The 18,003-nt window shown below is 45.9% G+C and overlaps 3 protein-coding genes across 7 annotated transcripts in view; 1 reads left to right on the plus strand and 2 right to left on the minus strand.

Moving 5' to 3' along the window:
- LOC123062162 (uncharacterized) overlaps positions 1 to 12,440 on the plus strand; it is a 14,186-nt gene extending 1,746 nt beyond the window's left edge. The window contains exons 2-9 of one of the 4 annotated variants that reach the window (XR_006429560.1): positions 397 to 1,136; positions 2,048 to 3,204; positions 4,361 to 4,440; positions 4,525 to 5,158; positions 5,239 to 5,320; positions 5,701 to 5,880; positions 10,687 to 10,734; positions 11,998 to 12,440. Coding sequence is in view for 2 of the 4 variants with exons in the window: in XM_044485532.1 (XP_044341467.1) it covers positions 397 to 1,136; positions 2,048 to 3,204; positions 4,361 to 4,440; positions 4,525 to 5,158; positions 5,239 to 5,320; positions 10,687 to 10,734; positions 11,998 to 12,201 (2,945 nt within the window). In the remaining 2 variants the exon portion in view is untranslated. The remainder of the gene's footprint in view (positions 1 to 396; positions 1,137 to 2,047; positions 3,205 to 4,360; positions 4,441 to 4,524; positions 5,159 to 5,238; positions 5,321 to 5,700; positions 5,881 to 10,686; positions 10,735 to 11,997) is intronic. The other 3 variants (XR_006429561.1, XM_044485532.1, XM_044485533.1) reach the window with 3 other exon arrangements.
- Positions 12,441 to 12,656: 216 nt separating this feature from the next.
- LOC123062164 (serpin-Z1) lies at positions 12,657 to 14,569 on the minus strand. The gene is made up of 2 exons (XM_044485536.1): positions 13,828 to 14,569; positions 12,657 to 13,726 (listed from the first exon to the last, which is right to left on the minus strand). Exons 1-2 carry the CDS (start codon positions 14,203 to 14,205, stop codon positions 12,932 to 12,934), a joined length of 1,173 nt encoding a protein of 390 aa, XP_044341471.1. The 5' UTR covers positions 14,206 to 14,569; the 3' UTR covers positions 12,657 to 12,931.
- A 136-nt stretch (positions 14,570 to 14,705) lies between these two features.
- On the minus strand, positions 14,706 to 17,568 carry LOC123062163 (uncharacterized). Of its 2 annotated transcripts, XM_044485535.1 has the most exons (4): positions 17,436 to 17,568; positions 16,830 to 17,345; positions 15,520 to 16,730; positions 14,706 to 15,052 (listed from the first exon to the last, which is right to left on the minus strand). In XM_044485535.1, exons 1-4 carry the CDS (start codon positions 17,464 to 17,466, stop codon positions 14,963 to 14,965), a joined length of 1,848 nt encoding a protein of 615 aa, XP_044341470.1. In that variant the 5' UTR covers positions 17,467 to 17,568; the 3' UTR covers positions 14,706 to 14,962. The 2 variants fall into 2 exon arrangements, with proteins under 2 accessions (XP_044341470.1, XP_044341469.1); XM_044485534.1 differs by having other exon boundaries at positions 15,520 to 17,345.
- Positions 17,569 to 18,003: the final 435 nt, after the last annotated feature.

Here is an 18,003-nt window from a genome sequence, read left to right on the forward strand (position 1 = left end):
CGCGCGGTTCCATTAACCAGAATGAAACCAGCAGGACCTGTAATATCTTTGGGACTGGAGAACATAATAGTAATATTTCCTAGCCTAATTGCAGATGCCCAAATTTTCTTTTGGTAGCGTCATGTTTAAGTACTCTTTTGTAACCAGTTTTATCTATGGCACCCTGAGAGCTTGGACGGGCAGATATGCATCGTATTAACCTTGTTTCCAAGTTGCTCTACTTTTTTATTTAGGCCAAACCTTTGTCAAGCTCTCTCTCTGTATTCTCACATTATTAAAATTTATTTTAGAGTGCATATGTACTTGGTTACAAGACTGAAATCTTTATAGTGAAAGCGCTTATCTCCTACCATGTTCAGAAACTGTTTTCATTCTTTTCCTCGTCTATCCATACAGGTTGCACAAGTGTACAACGTATCTTAGCTAAGCTGATTCCTCAATATGCCTCGTATTGTCCTACTGCACTTGAGGCAGCAGCTAAAGTCTCCATCAAGATGTACAATTGGAACTTGGCCATTGTAACAAGAGGGGATGATGCAGATGGCGTGGCATATCGGACTGCTAGGGCTTGTATTGTTGGCTTAGTTGACATATGCTCCACAGCATCTCTTGAAGCTCCCAAGTCATCTGTTATCACAGGAATCTGTTCCGCAGTCTATATGACTGTCCTCACTTTCTTCATTTCAACATTTGATGGGAAGGATATCCATCATATAGGCTCCAGAAGACTTTCAAAGCTTCAGGACCCCGTGGAGTTATTAGACATTTTAAAGCAGGAGTCAGGGGATGACAGCCAACTGGCACATGATTGTTTGTTTGAACTGAGGGCACAATCCTTGCTATGCATATTTCTTTTATCCCCAGAGAATCTACTAGAAGCGTGTTTTGCGTTGATTGCTTCTGCAGAAACTGACCGTATAAGAGGACTGTACTTTTTAAATCAGCTGACCTGTAATGTGAGCAATGATATCTCAGATCTTGCTCTGGACAATAAGGCTGATGTGGCCTCGCAGTGTACTGAGATGGAAATAGATCTGTCTGGCACCAAAGAGATTGTTGATTCAAAGCCTTCTTCTGATGCGTCTGGCGTTTCAGGAAGGTCTATGGTAGAATCAAATGAGTGTTACATCACAATGGTATGTACATTTTTGTCTGACGAAGCATTTTCACCTTCTTGGTACATTTGAATTTTGCACAATAGAAACAATAATGGGTTTTGAAGGGGAGCCTTGGCGCAGTGGTAAAGCTGCTGCCTTGTGACCATGAGGTCATGGGTTCAAGTCCTGGAAACAGCCTCTTACAGAAATGTAGGGAAAGGCTGCGTACTATAGACCCAAAGTGGTCGGACCCTTCCCTGGACCCTGCGCAAGCAGGAGCTACATGCACCAGGTTGCCCTTTAGAAACAATAATGGGTTGTAGCGTACCATGGTAACTCCAGAGAACATTTTGAAACTGATTAATTTGGTTACCCATCTACTTCGGCTTTTACATTGGTTTGGTTATGGATAGTTGAATCAAGCACTGTTTTTTCATTTCCTGTTTATAATGATGGTCTGCAGACATTTAAGGTTAAGTCAGAAATTTATTAGCCAGATTTGCTATGGGAAAAGGATATATTATGCATGCCTTTTAGAGATTGATTATTTATGTTGACTTAAGCTAGTGTTACTATAAAATTATGACTCGGCAACTCGCAATTTCCTAATGGCCGTGTGAGTACCTATGTTACTTCCTGCCCTTTTTTTTATGGTTGGGTGTTGACATAGACCCTTGGTTAGTTCATGTTTCTGTGTGGATAGGGATGAACTGATTTTGCCCTTCCAACAGTCACTATTCTCTTGTGAACAAGTATTAATGGAACGGTTTCTTTTTTGTAATAAAAAAAGAAAATATGAGGGGAGGAAAAAGTGCACGGGCACTTAGGAGTAGATAATGAGTTGGTGATCTCTTGGGTCTTCGTTGCAATCTTCCACTTAATTATCTGGTAAAATCCTGTCCTCTGGCTTTGCTTCACGTTGCAGTGACCTTTTTTTTTAATTCACGCAGGCAATATCTAGACATCCATCTTTGAGAGGTTGGATACTGCGGAGGTACAAAAAATTATGTGATTCCTGTGGATCTACTGTGCTTTCAGAGGTATCATCTTGTTTAAAAGTTTTGGGCTCTTTATCAGAACTCGATGAGGATAAAAGTTCCATGGACTGTGAACCATCAGTGCTGGAGAAGCCTGACAAAAGTGCAGGAGAAAAAACTGTCAATATTGATACCCATGTATTAAAGTCTGTGCAGACAGATGATGTGAAAACTGAGAAGCAAGCAGATGCGAAAACTGGTGGCCGCAAGAGTGCAAGACCTGATCTTTATGTTGCTTCTGTCTCGAGCGATGTAATTTCGGTCTCAAAGGAACTTTGGGTTGGTTCACTGGGAAATAGTGCTGCAGAGGCACTAGTTCGATCTAAATTCGAGGAGTTTGGCCCATTAACAAACTTTTTATTTTATCCTTCCAAAGAATTTGCCTTGATTGAATATGGAAACATAGTGCACGCTGTTCGGGCATGTGGATATATGCGGGGCTCCTCTATTTGGGGTGGTGATCTTCAAATAAGGTATTTAGATAGACTTATAGGTAGCAAGGGATTTGTTGGTGGTATAGCTGTTGGTGAAAGCTGCCATATTTATGTTGGTAAGGTCAAGAATCAGAAAGAAAAAGATGAGGTGTTCGATGAATTGAAGTCAGCAGGCCTGAAGAGGCCATGTGGCTGTATCGATATCTCCGGCGAAAATGCTTTCATTCTTGAATTTGAGACATCAGTTGATGCAGCTGTTGCAAAAGCCCATATTAGGCGCCAAGCTCATTCAGATGTTTGTTCCCAGGATAAGAATACATCTGTTCATCAACTTTTGGTACATAACATGGACAAGTCAATCCCTGAGACGGAATTTATCAATGCTTTCTCACGATTTGGTGAGGTCAGTAGGTGGCAGTTTAATCGGATTGATGGGAGCTGCTTGATAGATTATGAATCACACAGTGCTGCTGCCTGTGCAAAGTCGCAGATGCATGGTGCAAGGTTTGGCTTGAAGTTGATTAGTGTTGAATCTAGGACATGCAGCGTAGGAGCTGTTCACGACAAAACATTTTCACCTGTTATTCGAATGCCAGCCCAGAACCTTCCGGACAGCAGCAGTCACCATGAGATCAGGTTAACCTTTTCTCTAGTTCTTACATGGATGGTTTCTTGGTTGGACCTGTTGTTATTTGGTGTTCACATAGACTTTCTAAATAGATAAACTACCATACTACGAGACCATAACAGAAACATAATAGGTAAGATAATGTCCCGCACATGGGTGGTTATCGACAAGCTAAACCAAAGCATAGAAGTCACTGGTGGTTAATTTGATTAGAACATAGATCCCAAAACATGCTTTATGACCATGTCTCTTCTTTGGACGACTTCTCAGTCAGATTAATGTGATTGTGGGACCATCCATCCCATGATATTTATAAACATGTCAACTTTAGATATGCAACTGGGCATGTTTTGTCTGCCTATTTTTAGCATGCTATTTCTGGTCGTCTAACTAGAATTTTATGAAGATGCAACATTTGAATTTAAATATACCATGGAAGATACTTCTTGATTTTACCTCTTTTTTGTCAATGTGATTGTTACATGGGAAATTGGTTTGTTTTGTGGCACTACGGTTGGCATATGTTATTGTTAGCACTACACATATATTGTTGCTGCCTTATGTTTTTTCATATGCACTATTTATTTATTTGTCAGTCCTTAAGTACAGAGTACATCAGATTCACTCTGCTCCCGATCCAGTACAAAATTGAGCTTTTGATAAGTATCCTATGAGGAGAGTAGCGGGGTACTCTGAAGTGTTACCACCACTAGTACATGCTCGTGCCTCTTGGGGTATTGTATCATTGGATCTGGTTACATGTTCAAAATATGCTACATACATATAGGTTATAGCTGATATTGGCATACTGCAATCATGCAGTGCATATGGAAACAACAAACAAACAAACATGAGTAGTGGAAATTATAATTCACAACTCATGATTCTTAATACCAGCTTGCAATTGCGATCATGGAAGTTGCATCTAGGATTTACTTAAACACATACTTGAACACTCATTACCATGCCTTCCTCTTATGTTAAATAAATCAGAAATATATGGTGCCTCGAAAGCATCAGAACACGGTGCCCTCTTATTTAATTTATATAACATGCAGACATAATTTTCTTGCTTACCAATACCAATTTATGTATATTATTTATGATGTTTACACACCACAAGGGAAAGCTTGCCATGTTGCATGACAATTATACTTATTTCAGTGATGGGAACATATGCAGGAATCCAAGGGTTTCAGCTTATCATACAGGTTACACAGTACAAGGGGATCGGCCAATATATGGTCAGTATTGTTTAACGAAACAGAAACTTTGCAAGCTTGTGCATAATATAGTTCCAATGTAACAATCCGTTGCTTGGTGTGCAGGTCCACCACCTCCCAATACACAACAATTATGGCAGTACAAGGATCTAGAGTCAAACAGGGCTCCACAAGGAATGCCTCCCTGCCCACCTGTTTCCGCACATCGTTCTTCTGTAATGCCACCACCACCACCTCCTATCCAAACTTCTTTTGTTCGTCCTGTATATCCTGGTCCGGGCAGTCCATGGGAAAACACTACACCAAATCCACCCTTCGGCCGTGTTTCTCCTCGCATGATGCCCGGAAGTAGCTTCCGTATTCCATCTGCTCCTCCTCCTTTCATACCGTCTTGTGTCACCCCTCTTACACAGCTTCCTGGAAGCTCAGCACAGCATTCAGAGAAAATGCCACCACCTATACCAAATGTAGCTCCCTCACCATTTACACCTCTAGATATGCCACCTCCACCACTATCTCCACCACCATTACCTGTTTCCGAGCCACCTTCTGTTCCACCGCCCCCAAGTTCTCCTCCGGCACAACCTTCAACTGATCCTTGTAATTCACAGAAGCCATCCCCTCATCCTCAATGGCAGGGTTCTCTTACAAAAAGCGGCATACACTACTGCACAATCTATGCAAGTAGAATAGAGTTGGATGCCTGTAGATACGAAAGTACTGTTTCTGAACCAGCAGAGTAAGGCTCACATAAATTTACTCTTATTTGCGCATTGCTAATTTGTTACATTATATGTTAACCTTGTTTGCACATTTCAGATGGCCCTCAAGATTAGATGTTCTAAAGCGCACAGCTTTCCAGCACGCAAAGACAATCATCTCCAATGCTCCACCTAATAAAGTAAGATTCTGAGGTCATGTACTCAGAAATATATCTAACCTACTTGTACTTTAAATTTTTAAGATTCTTAAGTTGTCGCAGTGATAAAGGGTGTCATTTTCTTGTACATAACACATCATCTTTTCTGACTAATTGCCATGTTTTCACTAAATATGCTTTTAATCTGCAAACTTACATATAAACTGTGACACTGCGCCATAGAACATTCTTTGTTTGGGTCTGTTACCTGGAAGATACGAAAGCACTATTTGATGGGCGATGTTCCCAACAAATGACTTGTTCTTTATACCGTGAAGGCCCACCTTTTCTCATTTCTTCCATTCCTTGGTCAGTTTCTCCCTTATGTTTCCCAACCTCCTCTTTTCTTCCTTGTTCTTCAGTTTTCTACTATTTTGTAAATTCAAGAGCTTGCGGACTGCCGGAGTTTGACTCCTTTGGTGGCGGTGCTATGTCCCTCAACGTCTGCCGATACTCTAGGTTTAGCGAGGATCTTGCGTTGCCGTCGGGCACCTCCTCAGTGCTGCTGGCTTCCACCTCCTCTGGCCCCACACTCCGCTGCTGTAGGTGCCTCACTTGTCTTCATCGCTGTCTTTCTTTTCTTGCTTTCGGCTCCGTATAAGGTGTGGGAATGTCTGTTTCTTAGTATTTTTGTATGCCAGTTTTGTTTTATTCATGGCAAAGTTCTATAATGTTAAAGCTCCAGTTGTTTGGGCTGAAAGTTGATTTTGTAGATTTTGAAAGCCTGAATTGTTTTGATTACAAAGTTGGCATGTAATGAACTGAAAGTTGGCTCATCCGAATGAAAGTTGGTTCTCATCTAATTGAGAATACGTGTTCATTCGTTTGATTCAATGTTGAAAGTTTTGAATCCAGACCTCTGGAAGTTGACGAATTGTGAAAAAATAACATTTAGGAAGTTGAGTTCGACAGTTCTTTAAATTTCTTGCTATCCTTGTCCTCGACAACAGCGCCACTTCTGGATACAAAGGTAGGAGGTGGGAGGGGGCAGGCGTTTATTGCCCCAACAGATGTTGGCCCCGTGCATGTCGGTCTCTGTCAGAAACTGATCATTCCACCGATTGTCTGAAAAACATGGGTCCACTGTATCAAGGCAGGGGCAGCAGCATGGGAGGAGTCCATGTGAGAGAAGAATGAAAGTCATTGGGAAAGCGTAGCATTATGAAAGCGTCCAATTGCATTAGGAAAGAGCTAATAAGTCCAATCATACTAGGAGAGGTCAGAGACCCGAGCATCCATTATAATATATAAGGATGGAGTGTATCTGCTTTGCAATCAAGCAAGAGCAATCAATCTGATCTTCCCGTTATTCTCTAGTCTCAACCTATGTCTACCCAATCCCTTGCAGCCACGTCGCCTGGTATTCAGCACAGTAGTTATCCTGTTGTGGATCTAGGTTCACAACATTTGGTATCATAGCCAACCAGACCACCATGGTTTTTGCTGCCAAGACGATATCGTGAAGGATCCTTCATGTCTCTACCTTACCGCTGACAGTGTGCTTCATCAGGTCTTTGATCCTTATGGAGTAGTGGAGGCGATCAGAAATTTTCTAGCAAGGGCATGGATCGTGGTCTTCGTTGAATATATGGTTTAGACCATGATGCAGCATGAGCTTTCCCGAATTTACAGGATTGCAATATCCTGGTACCGAGTCATTCCCTATATCATCTGGCATTAGACATTGCAGAGTCAATGGTGGTGACAAAACATGATGCAGCGGTGGCAGCGGCACGGTCGCAAGAAGCAGCAGCAGAGTCATCGCAAGAAGCAGCAGAGGTGCAACAGACACAGCCAAGAAAGGAGGACCAACAAGATGCAAAGCCAGTGCAGCCACACAGCGGAGGGACCCGTTTCAGTAGTGAAGGCGAAGCATCAAGTTGTGGTAGCAGCTGAAGCACGTGATTGCAAGCAATGGGGATGTGCAGGCGTCGTGTGGTGCAGGTCAGGAAGGAAGCTAGCAAGGAGGGCGAGTTGCTGAGGAAGGAAAGAAAGCAATGTTGACAAGAAGAATTGGAGCAAGATTCATGTGTGGCAGGCTGCAAGAATCAATCACACCCAGGTGCACATAGATTCTTAATCGATCCAGGAGATAGTCGAGGACTCGAGCAACTTTTAAGGAAGAAAACCAAAACCATTAAAGGAAGTATGGGTTTTATTCGGTGCATTTGACAGCTAAGACAGAATAGGAAAGAGCACGAGGTCAAATTGGAAAGATAATTTCATGCACCAAAACCATAGTTTCAAAATCCAGATGGTTAGTGAACCGGTCGAGCGACTGGTTCACTGGTTCGTCCGGTTCAATGGCGGCAAAAAACAGTCATATTTAATTAATATTTAAGCTTACATGAGAAAATAGGACCTCAGATCCCATGGATACACATAATAAAGGGCTTAGCCCACCAATATATCACAAAACGAAGCCACCATGGTGTTCGATCCCCACATGAAACAACTCATTTTAATATTTTTTCGTATTTTCTTCTAAAACATTCTTTTAGTCCTATGAAACCAGACAGGTCGCTGGTTCCCATTATTTCCGGTCAGACAACCGGACTGGTCTGATTTTTTGAACAAAACAAGGGAACTTGGATTGAGCTTTGATTATGTTCCCTTGGAAGAGAGGCCTATAAATGGACAGGGTCCAAAACTTGAGAGATGCCCAATTCTGCGGGAGAGATTCAGGGCTCACACAATTGCAAATTTTTGTCTGAGTTTGCCATCTACTGTCCTTTAAGGAAAGGAGTCCAGCAAGTTATGCATATCAAGCATGCTTGCATATCCTGTTGAATTAGGCCATGAAAAGTTTGGCATGTTTACTTTCAGGTTTGTATCCAACTATCTATCCAGGAGACAAAATTGGAAAGGTTAAGTTGCTTGCATACAAGGAACAGGCCAAGCAGAAAAGGAATGAGAATATCCAGGAGCTAAAAGGAAAGGTTATGTGTTTATACTGTAAAACCATGAGGACCACAGAGCCGGTGCACCTTGATCTCTTCTGTGCTATGAGTCTTACATGTGCGCTAGACTGTCTGTTGTGGTGCAACAGGAGGCACTGCCGACAATGCAACTCCTACAAACTCTAGCGTGCATATATGTCTTTACTTGATGCACTGAAAGAGACCACCGGATCATCTACAATGCGCGTTGGGCTACAAGACTTTATGCTTGAATACAAGGATTTTTTTCCGAAATGGAGGCAAAAGATTTCCTTCATCTATTAAATAAGGAGGGAATAGAGTTTAGAGTTTTACAAATCACCCACATACACGGCATGACAATTACTCACGCAAAATTATAAGCCTTAGTCTTTTAGCTCCCGCGGTAATCCAAAGCTTTGCCTCCTCCAAGATGATGTTAAGAAGGATAGGCGGTGGCGCGCACTTGTGACGGGAACACCCTAGCATTTCTCTCATTCCAAATGGTCCAAGTAACAAGCATGGTGAGTGAGGTCATAGTGCTCCGGTTGGTGACATGGTTGCCGGTTCTCTTGTCCTCCATTTGTGGACGGAATCGGCAAGGTGCCAATCGGTGGTGTCCATGTGTGCAAGGCCAAGCTTGGCGATTATTGACCTCCAAAGCCTAAGCGTGTAGCGGCACTTAAAGAAGAGGTGTGCACCCGTTTGTTGCCCCTTCTGCAGAGAGGGCAAAGGCCACAATTTGCTCAACCCCGTCTCTCCAGGCGATCGGCGGTCCAAATCCTATCTTGAAGAGCCAACCATGCAAAAAAATTGACCTTGGGGGGAGCCCAAACTTTCCAAACCATGCGGTCCATGGGGGAAGAGTTAATCCAAGGAATTGGGCCTTATACACGGTGGCCGCCGTGTAGATCCCGTCATTCGAGTGCTTCCAAACAATATCATCCTCGAGGTGCTCATCAAGATGGAAACCATTTACAAGCATCCAAAGAGTGAAAATGTCCGAATGTGTTCACCGGAGACGACGGTGTTGTAGTTGATTTTGAAGATCCATGCATTCCCCTTGAGAGCCTCCCTAACCTTCTAGTTCTTTCTCCTCAAGGCCTAAAAATTTAGTGGTGCAATATCCTTGGGCTTGTGCCCAAGAAGCCAAGGGAAGTCCCAAAACGGTGTTTTGGCGTCGTCCCCCATGGTGATGGTAGCCGAGGCATAGAAGAAGTTGAGATCATCCTCCGTGCAAGGGTTGCCAAATCCTACCCATAATTTGCGGGGTTCCTTCCACTCATACCAAAGCCATCTTAGCCGTAAAGCACGTGCAAACTTGTCGGTATTAAGCACCCTAGGACACCATACTCCTTTGGTGTACAAACCGTTTCCCAACTGACCTTGCATTTGGCGCCCGTCGTCTTGTCTGTACCGGACCAAAGAAAAGCTCTTTCAATCTTGTTTTGGCGTCGTCCCCCACGGTGATGGTAGCCGAGGCATAGAAGAAATTGAGATCATCCTCCGTGCAAGGGTTGCCAAATCCTACCCATAAGTTGCGCGGTTCCTTCCACTCATACAAAGCCATCTTAGCCGCAAAGCACGTGCAAACTTGTCGGTATTAAGCACCCCTAGGCCACCATACACCTTCGGTCTAAAAACCGTTTCCCAATTGACCTTGCATTTGGCGCCCGTCATCTTGTCCATACCGGACCAAAGAAAAGCTCTTTCAATCTTGTTTAGGTTATCAAGTGTGCTTGGTGGCACGATGAGAGGCGTGATGGAGTACACCGGTTGGGAGGAGATAACTGACTTGACGAGGGCCGTGTGACCAATAGTTGTGATGTTTGCAAGGATTTTGATATCTTTGGATCAATGCAATGTTATAGTTGTCAGTACGTTCCATATCTTGCAAGTTTAGTTCATAGCTGATTCAGTCAATGATGCGTGATTGCCATTCACCAGTGACACTTGAAGCCACAAATAGCATATTTTGATGTCTCACTCAGTTCACAGTGGTGGTGATTAAAGTGGGGAATCATGATAAATGGGTATGCTATTGCTACTAAAAACAAGGTGATTAGGCTTTGAGCAGAAGGTTGACAGCTGATCGTAGGCAATAGTGCTAGTCAAGTTGTAGAGAGTGTGCTGGTTATGTTTTGATGTCTAAAGGTGATATGGCTGGCGACATATTTTTTACGCCATATCTTAATTGCTTAAGTGCTGTGGCTGCAGTCAACATGTATTTTGTAAACAATACTTTATGGCTGTATCGCCTTCAACCCATACCCATACTGGCATTTAACTCTTGTATGGTTTCTCTGACTAAATATAGATGTTTTAAGGATGCTAAGGAGCTCAAATAGTGTGTTGCAGAGAGAAAAGATGATCACCTTTTACTCTTCAATTTGCATAAAAGAATATTAACTTCTATTTTTCATTTTGCAGAAAGAAGTCTGTCGGTTGTTGCCTTGTTCGAATGGTGATCAGAAAGGGGTATGATCAAAATCAACTGCTATGTGATTCAATCCCTTTACTTTTCAAACCATTTTACTTATCGTATATATGCGTCTACATCAATCATGTACTGAACATAATAACCTATTAAAAAATATAATTACCTAAACAGACAGCAGATGGAATTATTGTCACTTTCTGTAATTGATTTATTATGAAAACTAAATACTTGTGAATTCCCCCAAGTATAAAAGAGATAGGAATACCTAGAATTTTTAGTGTGGTCTCCCAGGTTGAGATGAACTGACATGATAGTTACTTGAGGCGGAAATTGAATTTAGACTAGAGATTGGTTTGATGAAATGTATCCTGTCTACTTTTGCTGCTGTATTTACTCTCGCAAATGACCTGGAAGTATTCATGTACCACCTGGAATTTACCCTCTTGTTCGAGGCAGTTTTGGATAACACAGCTGTTTAAAAGTATATGTATTAACGCGACAGGCTCAAGACTTATTTGATTGCACTAAATGGGGGTAGCTATCAGTCTGTTATGCTGGATTTTGCATATTGCTTTAGTGACTGTATGATCCATACTGGCACTTTTATCCAGGGGGAACTTTGGTGGAAATGTGTATATGACTTGATCGATACCTGTCATTTTAGGAGCTGTGGTTGAGCAGCCAGAGAGTTATCATCTTGCCAGAAGCCAAAATTGTGTCATTTAGCTGTAGATATCATCAGACAGGGATGATAATTCCATACTGTTCAGGCACCAGTCAGGCAATAGGTGTAGTTTCTTTCCTGACACACATTTTGGGGTTTGATATTTACGACTACATGACTTCTAATCTTGAGTCATAGATGTTATGATCTTGTGCAAGTTTTACTGTTTATAAACACCAAAGAGAACTTTAAGCAACTCTGGTCTGCCTCTGTTTTGCCCTCAGACGTGTAGATTTAGGTTTTACCTTTTCTCTGGAGTTGAGTTAATTTCAAATAATGAACGTTGAAGAGATGTAGACCTGCTGGCCTGCATAAGCTGCAGTATGCAGAATAACAGCAGCATATTGTCGTATTAATTGCAGCTCATCACCTAAGAATTCTGAGATGTCATCTAAGGGCTTGAGTGGCTTTACAAGTTGAAAACTTATGAATTTGCAGATCATGTGTGTGCTTTAGTGGATTTACAAGTTCAAAACTTGTGAATTCAACTTTCAGAATGTAATAGTCAGAGATTGCTTCTTTTGAAACTTCATGATAAAGTAGTTGTCTAAGCATAATTACCTTTTGCATCTCGCAGTTCCGGGATTTCATCTCCTATCTGAAGCTGAACAAGTACGCCGGGGTCATAAAGATTGCTCCTGTGAAGCCCATGGGGTCGAGGCTGCTATTTATTCTTCCTCCCACATCCGAGGTGTTTGGACTGCTAGGCCTTCCGCCTCAACCGACTGAGTGTCTAATCGCTGTGGTTCTGCCAAAGGAAACAACCACTGAAGTGTCTTGATATAGTTTGTCGTGTATGTAAATCGTAAACCTTGATTGTAGAACGTGCATGTAATAATCCTTGTCGCTGCTGGCTTTGCGCACAGTAAACACTTCTTGCGTCTATTAGTATGGCGCTGTGATTCCTTTTGTTTTTTCTACATTAGAATGTTAGCCCTTCTGAAAATAAGCATTCTTCCCATGCGTTGTAGCACTCCAGTCCTACAATCTATGTTTAGCAACTGAATTGCTAAATCTGAACTGCACGATGACAGGATCTACTGTAGATTCTAGAGTTCTCTTTATGACCCAGGAAGCTCCTGGTATTCAAATTTTATGTTCAGTAGTAACTTCATGCTGACATATCTCGTCCTCCTGAAACCATTAAAAAACTGCAGCTCAATGTTTACTGTTTATATGCGTCTGATGCCGTTGTTTTTGACATGTGTGTTTTCAGGTCTGTGTACCATTTTCGATTGCTGGCAAGTGTGAAACTTTCTGTTGCACATAGGTTTTATGTCTCCTTCATTTCTGGTGTCCCTTTCGAAGTGTATCTTGGATCCACATAGCAAAGATGGTATTCCCTCCAATCATATTGGAGTACTGGACACATCTTTGAAAAGGCAAGTAATGTATCAACAGGCAGAAAAGTTCACTAAAAGAAGAAAAAGGACACTACACATTACACAAAATAACATCCTGAAAGCCCCAAAAGTTAAAAGATACTTTGTTTTGTGTCTGCACAGCCAGATTCATGGAACCAACGGATTGATCACTTGCCCGGCGAAAACCACGACGCCGCTGAGCTCCTCCTTGATCAAGAACACGAACGGGTGGTCGGCCACGAAGTCCACAACCTGAACCGGCGTCCTCACCGCCGCGGCGCCAAAGGACGCAACAACGGCACTCGCCGCGGCCGCCTCCGTCCCTTCCTCGTTCACCTCGACGAAGGACTGGTGGAAGACAGCCGACACGACGAGCGGCGCCGCCGAATCCAGCATCTCGGAGAAGTCGGCGGCGAGGGGCGCGAACGGCAGGCGCAGGCCGAGGTCCTGCAGCAGCTCGGTCGCGTCCGTCTTGCACGAGATGGTGAACCTGGGCACCTTGAAGGCGCCGACCGGGACCTGGGCCGTCAGCGTCGTGGAGCTCTCCAGCAGCGCCGGGTCGGACCCCAGCCTGTGCAGCAGGCTCTGCAGTCCGTCGCGCTCGTCGGGGAGGTAGATGTACATGGAGAAGTACCGCCGCTCGCGGCCGCGCGCGTACGGCAGCCTCAGCACCTTGTAGCCGGAGCGGCAGGCGACGTGCTGCTGGCGGTCGCTGCTCGACATGAAGGGCGCGCGGACGCTGCCGCCGGCGGGGAGGTGGAAGGTGTCGTCGAGGGTGAGCCGGGGGTCGAACTTGCGGCACCAGGCGCCCTTGAAGTAGAGCGCGTTCCCGAGCACGGCCAGCGTCGCGCCGTTGATGGAGCCCTGGGGCAGGAGGCCCTTGATCCGGCCCGCCGTCAAGCTCTCGAACCACCGGTTGATCTGGGTTCTCGCCTCCTCTGGCTGCATCGAGACACGGACGCGAATCGTGAGCCGATCGTTGCGAGATTCCGGGGCGAATTTCGTGGAAAAATGTTGCAGAGGGAGGGTACAGGCAGCCTCACCATGTCCTTGAAGGACGCCGGGAGCGCCTGGGCGCGGTAGTGCTGGGAGACGAGGGCGGCGTAGGCGACCTTGAGGCGCATGGCGGCGTCGACCCACACGCCGTTGGCGAAGCGCACGCTGGGCCCGCCGTCGTCGCCGGGGCTGTCGGAGAGGAGGCGCAGCGCGACGTGGGACGCGAGCGCGGCGTGCGCGGGGCCGAGGAAGGCGACGACCTGGTCGAGCGTGGCGCCCCGGGCGCCCGCGCCGAGCAGCGCCAGCGCGGCGTGGATGGAGAGAGGGGAGACTGCGAGGTTGGCGCCCGATGCGGCCGCCGTGCCACCAGCGCAGGCGAGGTGGCGGAGCACGCGCATGGCGAAGGCGGCCTCCGCGAGCTCCATGGCGGGCCCTGGCTCTGGTCGGCGGGTGGGGTGGGGGTTTTGGTTGCGACGGCGAGGGGTCTGGTTTTGGGCTCTGTAGTTCAAGTTCCGTGCAGCAAAGCAAATGGTGCGTGCGCTGGACGCGAGGTGTTGTGCCGCGTCGCGTTGGTGGGACGCTTCGGATTTCCCTTCTGCCAAATGACTGAATGAGCCTTCCACTGGTTCCACGTCGATGGGTTGCTTATGATTTAGGCTGATAAACTATCCAATCTTTTCTCAGAAATTTGAACCTTCTATTTAAACCTTCCTGTAATGTTAACCAGAGTCTTAAATTTACCGGGATCGTTTTCTTTTATAAGAAACTGAACTGGAGAAGGAAGGTAATACAACACTAAGTTGTGACACCTCTGAATCCGGGGGCCAACATAATTCAGAGATCAATCAGGAGAATAATGACTAATTCGATAGAGTGGGTGAGATTAACTTGCCCAATACCACCAACAATCTCTGTTTTACCCATGTCAACAAAAGAAAAACCACTCTGTTTCACCGTTAGGGACAGGTAACGAGTACAGTACAATAATGTCAAATGCAGATTATACAGGTTTTCTGGGAAACCAAACACACTGCAAGCCTTTTACACTAGTTAACCTATTACAGCTACAGCACCAAATCTTAGCATCGTTGGGTTACAACTAGGTGATGTCTCCTACAGCTCCCAGCACCACACGAAGAATCAGCAGCCGACATCAGCAAAATGCACCGTGTTTGCCTTGGCTCAAGGAGAAGCCAGTTTACGGAGACGGTTTGAACGCCTCAGCGGAGTCGGTGTAGCATCCACCTTCTCTTCTTCTGCTCTTGCAGTCTCCTGTTAAACAGAATAACACATCGAGTTAATAGCAAGCTTGAAGCACTGTGGGGAATAAAAGCTTGAAAGCAAACTTAATGCCTGGGGCATAATGGTAATGATAAGATAAATCTGAAGCACTGTGCGTAGATGTATTTAACTTAATTTATTTTCAAATGTGCAATGTAAGGTGTTCTGGATCAGACTATTAAGTAAGACTAGCAATGATGATTTCACATATATCATAATAGTGGCCACTAATGTGAATGTTCTAAGGTAGTAACTACTTTTGTGTACCTGTCTAATTTGCAGGGCCAAAATACCTGTTTGGTGTAAGTTCAGATAATTCTAGAACTCACTTCCTAAGGAACTAAAATGCAATGCCAACAGATGTCCTCAAAAGGCAGGATAATCTCATATGACGCACTCACACTTCGCACACAAAAATACAACGCCAAAAGATGTCTGGAAAAGAAACAAGAATTTACCTTCTTTCTTGCTGCTTGAAGACCAGGGGTTTGCATTTTGTCAGAATCCTTTTGCGTCTTGACTACACGCTTCCTCGAAGACATGGATTCCTGAACCGTGACGTCTCCACCATGCTGAATTGAGTCTTTGGCAGACCTCCGTCTTGAGCTATCTGCATCGACAAATGAGAACTCTCCGAGCAACTGAACCACTGGTGGCTTTGATCTGTCAGTATCTTTCTGATCCACAGTACTGCCATCTGAAGCCCTTTCAACGCCACCACCATCCTCTTGCTGAACTTTCTGATCATGATCCCTATGACCACTTGATGGAACATTGAGGCACACAGATTGGTCTGACTCTGACAACAAGGATTGCATAGGAGGCTCCAAGCAGGCAGATGACTCTTGTTTGGGCACAATCCGTTGCACAGGTTGCTCTGAATGGAACGCCGGCAGTGGCACAGTATTATGTGGAGCTAGTACTGGCACTCGCCTGGGTGGAACTGAAGGCATACGTTGTGACACGGGCACCTTGACCTTGCGAGACCTTTGGGAATACTTGATCATAACAGTCACAAGGCCTGCAACAGATAAGCATGCCAGCATCTTCAGCAAATGTGGTTCCACTGCAGACCACAGGATTTTCACCATATCAACAAGTTTCTTGGCACCTTCAGCTGTGTTCTCATACCCCAACGAGTCGAATTCTTCTTGATCCAACCTCTCAGTTTCCAAACCCTTATCATCACTCACCACCTTCACGCTTTCTGATTCCAGAATTTCATCCATGGTGACCAACTGTGGCATGGATTGTTTTGATTCATCTCCCCCTGTCTCTTGAGGAACTAATCCTAGCTTGTTCTCATCCATATCATCGCTGTGGGTGGAACCAAAGGGAACTTCAGTGACATCTCCACCTGAGCATACAACTTCACTGCTTTCTTCAGCATTCTCGAGTGGCCTCATGCTCGCTTCCGATTTCAGCTCGCCTATCCCAGAATCTTCATTCAGAACATCCAAAATCTCGCTGCTCTCATCCCCGATTTGGCATGTAAATTCTCCGAAGGCAACATTAGGGCAGGCATCTGCCATTCCCACCATTGCAACTGCCATGAAATTGCTAGGTGAAGCTCCTGGGCCGTGCAAAGGGATGCCATCGTCACTGCCCCCGACCACAGATTGGCCTATATCTGCCTCATGTTCATACTGAATTGGCCCCGGCAGAGGAACTACCTCGTGAACACCGACATCAGACATGCTCCCATTAAATCCGACGAAACTGACGGGTTCTTCTGAAGTAGTAGCAGGGAAGGGAGCGGAACTCATACAGTAGATGTAGCACAAGAGGCAGGCCGAGGACACGAGCAGCAGCAGCAGTCGCCGCGCCCAGCGGCCTCCCCGTCCTTGCGCAGGCACCACCTCCTCCTCGTCGTCGGCGTCGTCGCACTCGGAGTCGCCCCCTCTCGCCGCCGACGAGCCGGAAGACAGCACCTCGGAGAGCTCGGTGCCCGAGGTGGCGCTGGAGCTGTCGCCGCCCTCCACCTCGCGCCCCAGGCGGAGGATGATCTCGCGGCTCCGCTTGGGGTCGTAGCGCAGGAAGTCGGGCCGCGGCGTGGTGTAGTTCGTCTTGGGGTCGTACGTCCCCGCCCCCCCTCCGGTGGGAGGCGGCGTGGCGAGCGCGGCGGCCTTGGCGGCCGACGCGGCGCCCTCCTGCCCGCGGCCGGCGCCGTTCCGCACCCCCAGAACCTTCTTCCTCTGCGGGGACGCGGGCCCCGCCGCGGCGGGGCGCCTCGGGGCCGCGTTCTCGTCGCCCTCCATGGCCCTGGGGCTTCGTCGCGGGGAACCTGGCCGCGTGAACAAACAAGAACGGACGGATCTGTTAAGGAAGCAGCAGACAAAGATTGGGGGAAATCAAGGAGAGGATCGCTATTTACCTTGGGGGAGAGCTCGCTTGGGCAAATCCATGTCGGCGGCGGCGGTGGCGGCGGGGGCGACTGATCGGGAAAGGGAGGGGAATGGATTTGGGGGAAGGCGGAGGAAAGAAGGAAGGGGATATTTATTTCGAAATTCGAACCGACTGCATCTGCCGAACCGACCGTTGGGGCAAGGCAACTCTACGCTACGCGGGTACGCGCTCTTCACACGTGCACGCCAGCGCGGCGGGCACGTGTTTCCTTGGCTGGATCCTGCGTACATTTTTTTAAAAAAATTGTTTATTCAAATCACGAATCAGTACAGAGTAGGTGACCCTTACAAGCATACTGAAATGCAAAAACAAAAAAAGATAAACACCTAGAATACCCTAAAACAACCATAACACAAGAAGATCTTCGGAGCCCTGTGTCATCATCCCTGAATCTTGAGAGAAGACCCCTGCAGCAGAAGGATATGCAACCAGTCGCAAACAGGTCATCATCTTCGACCACGGTACAATTGCCGCCACGCTATTTCCTCCTTTCTTGACATCAATACTGAGAGGGCATGGACATCAATCCAACACAC

Source organism: Triticum aestivum, chromosome 3A (assembly GCF_018294505.1).
Source record: "Triticum aestivum cultivar Chinese Spring chromosome 3A, IWGSC CS RefSeq v2.1, whole genome shotgun sequence".
Lineage (NCBI taxonomy): Eukaryota > Viridiplantae > Streptophyta > Magnoliopsida > Poales > Poaceae > Triticum > Triticum aestivum.

Coding starts and splice junctions, on each gene's coding strand:
- LOC123062164 (XM_044485536.1), bottom strand. CDS start 14,205: ATGGAGCTCGCGGAGGCCGCCTTCGCCATGCGCGTGCTCCGCCACCTC. Junction 13,727..13,827: donor CGGCGTCCTTCAAGGACATG/GTGAGGCTGCCT, acceptor GTCTCGATGCAG/CCAGAGGAGGCGAGAACCCA.
- LOC123062163 (XM_044485534.1), bottom strand. CDS start 17,466: ATGGATTTGCCCAAGCGAGCTCTCCCCCAAG. Junction 17,346..17,435: donor CAAGCGAGCTCTCCCCCAAG/GTAAATAGCGAT, acceptor TCACGCGGCCAG/GTTCCCCGCGACGAAGCCCC. Junction 15,053..15,519: donor TTCAAGCAGCAAGAAAGAAG/GTAAATTCTTGT, acceptor TCTGTTTAACAG/GAGACTGCAAGAGCAGAAGA.